The sequence below is a fragment of the Vidua macroura genome, chromosome 2 (assembly GCF_024509145.1).
Source record: "Vidua macroura isolate BioBank_ID:100142 chromosome 2, ASM2450914v1, whole genome shotgun sequence".
NCBI lineage: Eukaryota > Metazoa > Chordata > Aves > Passeriformes > Viduidae > Vidua > Vidua macroura.
The window spans coordinates 4,719,094-4,728,718 of record NC_071572.1 but is presented as its reverse complement, the minus strand read 5'-3'; the positions used below and the strand labels follow the sequence as shown (position 1 = coordinate 4,728,718).

The 9,625-nt window shown below is 51.8% G+C and overlaps 1 protein-coding gene and 1 long non-coding RNA gene across 4 annotated transcripts in view; one reads left to right on the top strand and one right to left on the bottom strand.

Moving 5' to 3' along the window:
* Positions 1 to 38: 38 nt before the first annotated feature.
* LOC128803119 (uncharacterized) lies at positions 39 to 7,935 on the bottom strand. Of its 2 annotated transcripts, none has more exons than XR_008435643.1 (3): positions 7,851 to 7,935; positions 1,487 to 1,643; positions 39 to 539 (listed from the first exon to the last, which is right to left on the bottom strand). It is a non-coding gene; the product is annotated as an uncharacterized LOC128803119 (long non-coding RNA). The 2 variants fall into 2 exon arrangements; XR_008435644.1 differs by lacking the exon at positions 7,851 to 7,935 and adding an exon at positions 7,294 to 7,381 and having other exon boundaries at positions 1,487 to 1,640.
* Positions 7,665 to 9,625, top strand: part of C2CD2 (C2 calcium dependent domain containing 2) — a 37,394-nt gene continuing 35,433 nt past the window's right edge. Inside the window, exon 1 of one of the 2 annotated variants that reach the window (XM_053969764.1) lies at positions 7,665 to 8,042. In XM_053969764.1, the coding sequence (XP_053825739.1) occupies positions 7,761 to 8,042 (282 nt within the window). In that variant the 5' untranslated portion in view covers positions 7,665 to 7,760. The remainder of the gene's footprint in view (positions 8,043 to 9,625) is intronic. The other variant, XM_053969763.1, reaches the window with a different exon arrangement.

The window sequence follows — 9,625 nt, the reverse complement described above, 5'->3', positions numbered from 1 at the left end:
CAGGAATAATATTTCTGTTTCCAGTCCTGAAATACTCTGGCAATAAAAATTTTCAAGGTGTTGGCTGCAAAGGAGCAACATACACAACTTTCATTTCCCTTCCATTTTGCATGTGTTGAAAAAGTACCTTGAAAGTCAGTTTCTGCTGACAAAGAATTTGCTTTAAATTTCATCTGCAGTTTTGATATGCCCTTAAAAAATTATTAATGTCTTGTCAGTCCAGGATCTGGGATGGATTCAGCTCTTCAGTGTCATGGAGCCCTGGTTGTAGTCAGCAGCTTGAGCTGATAGTTGAGGGCTCAGGCTCTCACCCAGCCACGTGCATCTCTCCAGTGAAGTCCACTGGTATAAAAACCTGGGATTACTGACATCCATGTCAGGGATGCTTCTGCTGGAAGGAAGAGACCATGCTGGGGTTTGCAGGCTCTGCAGGCAGATGGCTGAAGGAACAAGGGGCAACGAGGCAGCAGAAGAGGTCAGAGAAAGTACGGTGACAACAGCAGGAGAGTGTAAGATAGAGAGGAGAGCACGCTGCAACCCTGCCAAAAGGAACAGCAAGAAAAAAAAAAAACAGCCTCTATTTTAAGGTGCCATTTGTGATTAATATGGCTCTTTTTGGTTCTCACTTATTCCTTTCTTCCCTAATGAATGAGGTGTTCTGGGGTGTGACACCTCTAACCCTTTTTGGCTGACAGAAACTGCATCTATTACTCTTGTCATCCATTAATTTATCCTATGAAGTCTATGAAAGAGTTTATGGGAAAAAACTTACCCAAAAGATATTTAATAATATTTTCTCTGCAGTCTTGCACCAGAGGAAGTTTTGGTGCTCTTGGAACAGTCTTTGAAGACTGCACATCCTGAGGGCTTCCCCAGGTGTGACAACTACAGCTGTGCAATATTTGCTGCTGCTGCTTCTTTACTCATCAATCATCTGAGCAGCCACATGCCACAGGAAGAAAACTTTGCCTTGTTAGCTCACATTCAGGTTATTTGTTTCAGGAGAAATTTGACAGAGGTCTGTAAAGGCATGTAAATGCATTTTTTAAAAGCATGAGGGAAAAAACCTGTAAAAATACCAAATTCTAAATCTGGAGGAGATTCACAGATACTAAAATGAGATTTGAAATTGGATATTTTTTTACCAAGTATTTACTACAAGGCTTAAGAGAGGGAGAATCACATAGAATCTTTGTTTAATGGCAATATATATATATAATCTATTCTGTGCCTCTAATGCTGTGTACAGGCATTGAGGAGGAGACAGAAACAAAAGACTGCACCATCACACTGAAGGTGAAGCCCTCTCTCCATATACGCACAGGTCCTTGGATTTTCTTATCTGTCCAGCTGAACTGGAGCATTTTCACTGTTCCTCTGGAGGAAGGCATTGTTAGGAATATAGGAAGCCCGTTGGTTTCCTACAAAATTCCTTTTTGTGCTGCTGTTCTCAGTTTAAAACGTGAAGATGTCTTTTGCTACTTACCAAGTCCTTTCTGATGTCCCACATTCCCAAAGCCAGCTGGTCTGAGTGTCCTCAAGCATTTGTCTGAGGGGCACACGGGTGTTTGTACTGCCCGGGAGAAGCGCGCACCCCTGGCGAGTCCCAGCATCAGCACCTCAGGGGATCCTGGCGCTCTCTGCTGGAGAGAAAAGAACCGCATCCAGCAGTGAAAATAAAGGAGGAGGGAAAAAAAAAAAAAAAAAAAAAAAAAAAAAAGGCAGCTTTGTATGTTTTAGTTTCTAAAAACTCAGGGTATTTCACTGAAGTTTTGGTCAATTTATTTTTGAAGAGTCATCATCATAGAAAAAATAATAGTCCCAAAAATTATTTTCCTTTTTTCCATTGTAGTGCCAGGTACATTCCAAGCAAAATGTCTGTTGCTAGCCTTTGTCCCTCTTGCAAAATTGTGACCACTCAGGAATAGATTAGTTACCAGATATGGAATCACAGAATGGTTTGGGTTGGAAGGGACCTTAAAGCCCATCCAGTGCCACCCCTGCCATGGGCAGGGACACCTTCCACTGTCCCAGGCTGCTCCAAGCCCCAGTGTCCAACCTGGCCTTGGACACTGCCAGGGATCCAGGGGCAGCCACAGCTACTCTGGGCCCCCTGTGCCAGGGCCCACCCATCCTGGGAAGAATTTATTCCTAAAATCTAATCTAAACCTGCTGTCTTTCTGTTTGAAGCTGGATTTCGAGAAAGGTAAAAGTGTGATCCTACAGGGAAAAGTAAAATTGTTATAATAATGACACGTATAAATTATGACACTTATAAAATTAGTGGGTGGTACACAGGTGGGCTATGGTTAATGCAAACATCATGGTGCCATTATTTGTTTTCACACGTTCTATTTCCTTGTTTTCTGGTTTTGAGTTAAACCATGACCCCATGAGATGCTGCATTATTGGGGCATGAAGGGCTTCAAAAGCAAGTACAAGTATCCAAGGTGAACTAACTTGGGTCAATTCAAGCAGAATTGAAACATGGCTCTGCAGCTTTACTTTATATCTTAATATATAATTCAAAATTGTGATTGGTCAAAATAAAACATTGTGACCCATCTGCTCTGAAATTTAGCCAATTCGTCAAAAATTTACATTCATAGTTGTAACATAAAGTTGTTCTTTCAAGACACTTTTAGGACCAGACCTGTATTTTAATAACAAAGCTAATTTCTGATCTGATAAAACACTCAGCTCCTGGCAGCGTGTCTCCTTAAGCAATTAAGAGATGTAGGCATTTGGGCAAAGAAGAATGAAATGACCATAAATGAATTGCAGTTTTCCAGCTATGAGGTCATGGTGGACACATTCCTTTTTCTTCTACAGAGACTGGTGTTTGGATAGATCAGATGTCTCCTGATTTTGCAAATGAAATGAAAATAAGAGCAGTTAGGTGGAGGTCTAATGATGTCATCACCTCTGAGCCTTTTTTATATGGAGCAAGACTGCTTCATTAAGAAGAGGATGTCCTCTGGAAGACACGAGTTTGGAGGGTTATTCCAGATCAAGAACCAGATGTGTCCCAGCCTCCTCGTCCCCACGCCAGCTCCAACTTAGGGAAGCCTTCCTGGTGGCACATCCCTGGTGCCAGGCTGCTGACCACCTTCCAAAGAGGTTTCTGGGCATCCCACCTGGCCCTTGCTCCACATCTTTGCACACCCATCACCCTCCTCCTCAGACAGCTGTCACAAAGACTCACAAGTGCTGACTCAGATGGGATGGGATGTGTCACATGTGCTGCACCTCACCTAGAAAGGGCCTACAGAAAACAGACTGGAGAGTCCACATGAGGGCAGGACAACACGGGGAACCAGTGTTCTGGCTTTGTGCCTCTCCTGGCCCCACAACTCCTGAGCAAACCTGCCACAGTCAGTAGGAAAGAAGGACAGGGCTGTTACTTGTCTCTGGGAGAAAGGCTGAAAAGCTGCATGTGAAAGGGGAAGTGGTCCCTTCTTCCATGAGGGGACATGCTGAGGGATCACATTCAGGAATGAAGATTTCCAGGTCTGCTTCTGCCAGCAGAGCTGTCAGTGAGGAGTATGCAGTGGTTCCACCACAGGCTGAGGCTATAAAATCTCAATAAAGACATGGTTACAGCCACCTCGCAGGTAAAGGTGGCATCACACAGAGTCCTGGAATGCTGCAAAAAGCTCTGCTGGCCAAAGTGCAGTTTTGACAAACCAAGCATATTTTACACTGTTACACTCTCCTGACAAAGCACGTTTCAAACCTCATGTTAGACTGCATGAATGGCCTCTTATGAACCTTCTCTTTCTTTCACATGTAGAAAACAGACTCTGGAGCACAGAGGCAGACAATCAGTGGGCAAATTTTGTATTGATTTTATCTCTTTGCAATGTATTTGGTTTTGTATTTATTTTAATTGCAGTGACTGAACATACTCCATTTTTTTTTTGCAAATTGTTGTGTTCACAGCTTTAAAAATGAAATGTATTAAATAACTATGATTAAATTAACTATGAATAAATATAAGCTATGATGCTTATTTCTGTAACATGGGACTTGGGGTAATCTCAGATCCAACACTTTCCAGTGATGGGAGTGGCCAGGGAGGCAGCGCTAATCTGAGGCATTTGAAGGTCTTGTCTGACCTTGATGAATCCGGGACTTGGGGATTGCCCCGGGGCCAGGTGCTGCACCTTGTTGGCTTTATTGAACCTTGTGAGGTTCTTGTGATCCCACTTGTCAAGCTTGTCCAAGTCCCTGTCCCCAAGTTTGTCCCTTGTCCCCTCCTTACGTGGTGCCCCTGCCCCTCTCAGCTTCCTGTCCCCTGCAAACGTGCTGAGGGTGAGCTGGATCCGCTCTCTGTGTCATGGGGGAAGCCATGCAAGAGCCCCGGGGCCAAGGCAGAGCCCTGAGGGACACCCCTCATCCCCAGCTCCTTGCCCAGCTGGTCAGAAGACCAGGCCCTCAGTGAGCACTTGGTGGGGGCAATGGGGGCTCAGTCAGAGACTGAGGAGGAAGAGCAGGAATCTGACGTGGATCATGAGCTTTCCCAACAGGGAGATGTTAGGAGCTACCAAGAGATCCCTGACTGGGAAGAATCTCTTGAGCGAAAGCTCTCCCAAGGAGATGTCAGTGGCTGTGGAGAACTCTCCAGCTGGGATGAAGAGAGCAGGAGCTGTCCCAGGGAGAAGCCCTTAGCTACCAAGAATTTTCCATGGGGAAGAATGCATGGAGCAAGGGCTGTCCCAAGGAGCAGTCAGAAGCTCCCCAGAACCGTCTGACTGGGAGGACTCTGCTGGCCAAGAGCTTTCCAAAGAGGAAGACTCCGCTGGCCAAGAGTTGTCCCAAGGCAATGGTAGCAGACCCTTTGTGCAGTCCAGTCGGGACAATGATGGTGACAAAGAGCTTGCTCAGGACAATTTGGAACACGTGAGCGTCCACAGCAATGGGGTCAAGCCCTTGCTGCGGGAGAAGGACACGGGACAAACTGAGCTTCTCTGAGCTGAGTGAAGAAGAAGACGGGGAGCAGAGACTGGGAGTTTTTGCAGAAGACGGGCTCCCAGTGCCTGTCCCTCGGGAGGCCTGGGTTGAGCGCGGGGCAGCTGAGCCGTGCCCCAAGTGCCGCTCTGGGCCTCGTCTCCCCACCTGGCAGCCCGGGGCCTCCTCAGAGGACCGTGGCTTCTCCCGCCTTCGAGGAGCAGGTGCCAGAGGCAGGGACAGAGAGCCCAGTGCCTGCCCAGCTCAGCTGCTTTTTGTGCTTTTCCCAGCCAGGAGCCCAGGCCCTCAGGGAGCAGCTGGCTCCCCCCAAGAGACGCCCGTCCCGCTTCAGGCGGGCGCTGCGGGCGCTGTTCTGCTGGCCCTGCCTGAGGCCACAGCCGGACAATCCGTGCCCGCTGCCAGCGCCAGGCCGGGCCCCGCAGGTGGCGGCTGGCCCGGAGCCTGCCCGGCGTCCTGAGGGAGCCACACGGGGCTGCCTCTGCCTGGGCGTGCCCCTCCAGGCTCAGCAATCCCCGGCTGCTTTGCTTCCTCCCGGGGGCATCTCCCCAAGGCCAAGTCACCCGTGTGGCCAGCCCCAGAGCAGCACCTGAGGGGGACTGGTGGTGCCGGGTGGCTCAGGCGAATCCCAGAGAATCATCAAGGTGGGAAGAGACCTCGACAGTCGTGCAGTCCCACCAGCACCCCAGCATCGCCATCATCACCCCGAAACCACGTCCCCAGGTGCCACGTCTGGACAACTCTTCAACGCTTCCAGAGACAGCGACTCCACCAGCTCCCTGGGCAACTTCTTCCAATACCCGACCACTGTGTCAGGGAAAACTTGTTCTAATATTTAATCTGAACCTCTCCTGGTGGAATGGAAGGCCATTTTCTCTCATCCTGAAAGGATTACATGCTGGTCCTTTGGGATTGTGCCCATGAGGAATGGGCACACACAGGAGGTGTTTCTCCAGGGATGTCACTGCAGGACTGCAACACAAATGATTCTTCCAAAACAGTGAAGGTTGAATTTAAGAAATAGTACAAATACAACAGTAGTAAGAAAAAAAGACCACAACCTCTCCACTCACATTAAAAAAAAAAACCAAACCAAACCAAAACAAAACAAATTAATAAGAATAACAGTAAGAAGATAATGCAGAACTAATAAGAGTAAAAAAGAACAAGAAAAGGAATAAGAATAGTAAGTTGAACAAGAATTATGAGAAGGAGAAACAGTAGTAGTAATATTAATAAGAAAAACAATAACAGTAAGAAAAAGAATAAAAAGAAAATTAAATAATAGTAGTAATAAATAAGAAGAAGACGATAAAGAAGAAGATGAAACAGTTGTAGAAGTAAATAATAGTATCAAATTAAAATAAACATCCACACAACCACAGAACGAAGGGACAGACCTTACAGTTCTCTAGTTCCAACCAGAGTTACCTTCTAAGAACTAGAGTTATCTATCCAACTAGTTATCTTCTGCTCTCTCTCTGAGACATCTTTCCTATTTTTTTCTACTGCTCTACCTCCCCTTTATTGGTAAATAAAATCCACATTAAATAAAATCCGTATGTTGTCCTCATGTGGTCTCCTTTGCACTGTCAATTGGGCAGAGGCCTCTCTCTCTCATGGGCTCTTAACGCCTGCTCAGGGTCCCTTCCAGCCACCAGCATTCCAGGATTCTGTCAGCTCCTTGCTTTCCTTTTCTTCTTGCCTCTGCTTTGAGCTGGGAATGTGCTTGAAAATGCCCAGCAAAGAAGCCTTTGCTGTCTGCTCCGGGAGCCCACCCAGCTTCGGGACCTTGTCACCTGCAGCTGCAGCTCCTCGAGAGGCAGGGCAGAACCAGCACCCCCGAGCCTTGGGAATTCCCCGCTGTGGTCCATGGCACACACTGCAATGGTCTGCAATTCCAGCTTCCAGCAAGGAAAAGATGTTCCTGCCCTTTCAGGCAAAGCTCTGAAGGGGCTGAAAGCCAAGTGGAGCAAGATCTTGCAATGACAGTGCATGACCAGCTTTCATAACTTCATCAAGGGTTGTTTTAGCACGTGGACTGGGAAAAAAAATCAGGCGAGGGTCTTTAGCTGGGAGGTGCCACAGGTAAAGACAGACAGTATGAAATAAACAGAGCAGGCACCTGCCTCATACCCACACCGAGCCCCTCTACCTCTGGGAAACTGGGTGCCCTCTGTGTTCCCCCTACCCTCCGAGGTACCGGACACCCACTCCAAGTCTTTCTACCCCCGGGCACCAGGCGCCCGTCCCAAGTCCTTTTACCCCGAGGGCACCGGGCGCCCACCCTGAACTCCTCTACCTTCGGGAACACAAGGAACTCACCCTGGGCCCCTTTACCCCAGGGTACCAGGAGCACATCGTGAGCTTGTATCCCCAAGGGCACCAGATGCTCATCCCAAGCCCCTCTTACCCCCGGGAGCACCAGGTGCCCACCCCAAGCCCGTCTACCCCCTTCTGCCCCTGGGCCACCCGCCGCCCATCACCGCCACGCCGCAGGACACGGCGGGCCCCGTTCGCCGCCTGGCAACCGCCCCCGCGCGGGCCGCGCTGGGCAGCAGCCAGAGCCGGCGCCGGGGCCCTGCCTGCGGCCGGGGCCGGGCCTCCTCTCCACCGCCCCGGGGCGGGGACTGCGCCGTGGGCGGGCGGGGCAGCGCGGCGCGTCCCAGGGCAGCGCCGGTCCCTGCGCCGGCGCCCGCGGGTCGAGCGAGCGCTGCGCGGGGCTGCGGCCGCCGCTCCCCGCCGGGCGCGCCTTGCACGGGTCCGGAGTCGCGGCCGCATTATGGTCAGCCATGGCGTGGCTGCCGGGCGGGCTGGCCGAGCTGCGCTGGGGCGCGCTGGTCGCCCTCTTCGTGGCGGCGCTGGCCACGCTGGCCGTGTACCTGGTGCAGTACGCGCTGCTGGCGCTGCGGAGGGGCCGCCCGCCGCCGGCCCCCGCCGCCCCGGTGCAGCGGGACGAGCTGCTGGAGGAGGGCGGCTCGGTGCTGGCCTGGGCGCTGTCGCGGGGCAGCTGGAGGCGGCAGTGGCGGCGGGCCTGGGTGGCGGCGCTCCGAGCCGAGGCGGTGGAGCGGGCGGTGAGTGCCGGGATGCAGGTGATGGATGGGCGGCGGGACGGACGGAGGGAAGGGACGGGGGATGGCCGGCGGCGGCTCCCCCGCGCCCGCCGGGATGGGGCCGGCGCCTCCCGGCCGTGGGGCATCGCGCCGGGACGCGGCTCCGGGCGCTCCCCGCTGCCAGGAGCGGCTGTAGGGATGCCGAGACTTGCTGCAGGGATGTGCTGGGTGTGTTCCTGACCCTCCGTGTGTGTGTTCGTATATTTACACGTGTGCGTTCGGTGGCTGCTTGGCAGGGATAGCAGGAGGGAGCCGGCCGGAGGCACGGAGTGGGCGCACGCGTGGGAGCAGGAAAGGATGGGGAGGAAGGAAAGCCGCGACCCCCGCAGCCCCTGGCAGGGGTTCGCTCCGCCGATAACATTGTTCGGGCGTGAGGAGGAGGAAACAATGGAAACTTCCTGGCCTGGGCCTGCGGCCCGTCCTTCGGCAAATAATTCCCAGAGCTGGGCTTCCCCCGGCGTGCCTCGGGCCCTGCTGTGTGTGGTGTAACTCCAAGGGCTGGTGGCCTCCGAGCCCGCTGGATGGTGGAGGGGATGCTCAGGGTTTGGTCAGTTTGCCTGTGACCCGGGTCAGGGAGGATGCACAAAACGTGGTGCTCCTTATCATCCCAACCTGCCCTTCCTGGAAAAGGCGAAGTGTGGCATCCTGCGCGTTGGTGTGTAATGGTATGCCCGCTGAGGTGACGAGGTTAGGTGAAGCCTGTGGCAAGCTGATTTCCTTGTCCTGAGGACTTAACCCTTGTCGTGTCAGTGCAAAATGCTGAGGATAAACTCTAGGAAGTGGCATGTCCCCAGGTCTCTGAATTTGTGTGTGTCTCAGACCTAAGAGGTTCCTTCTTACATGTCAGGGAGCAGGCTGGGGAAGAAGGAGGAGTGGGGCAACATGTGTTTGTGAAAGATAAGGAGTAAAAATTAACACTTCCCAAATGTCATTGTAAGTTGGGCAGTAGAAACAAAATATTTTGTGCACCCTTTCAAATTGTGCAGTGCAGTTAAGGATGGGTTGTGCTAAGAAATGAAGGTTGGTTTGCCCTGCTCTTGTGGAAGAGAAGGGTCCAGACAGCTTGAGCACAGGTGCTGGGAACTGAAAGTAACCAGACACAAGTGACAGCTTCCCTGAGCAGAGGGCAAAGCCCCTTGGACAGGGACACGCACACCCTCCCTGCCCAGGTGAGCAGCTGGAGCCGGGAGTTCAGCGCCTGGCACTGCAGCGTGGCGTTGCTCCCGCTGTCAGCCTCCCAAAACAATGTCAGCAGCACGAAGCTAATGAAATTCCTGCGTGCAAAACAACCTCGGGTGATGAGGGAAGCGGGGCTGAGTGCGCCGTGTGGGTAGCAGGTGAAGAATGCAGTGCTGATGCTTCTCAAAGTATGACCTCAGTGCCCAAAGGCTGCCCTGCCTTGCTGTCTGTGTGAAGACTGAATGGCTGTCATCGCTGTCTGCCTTCACTGATGAGGAGGGCTGGGCAGGGGAAGGCTTCTTTCCTCACCTCTGCAAGATGATATTTGGGGTTTCTTAGTTTTGGCATAGCCTACTGCAGCTGTA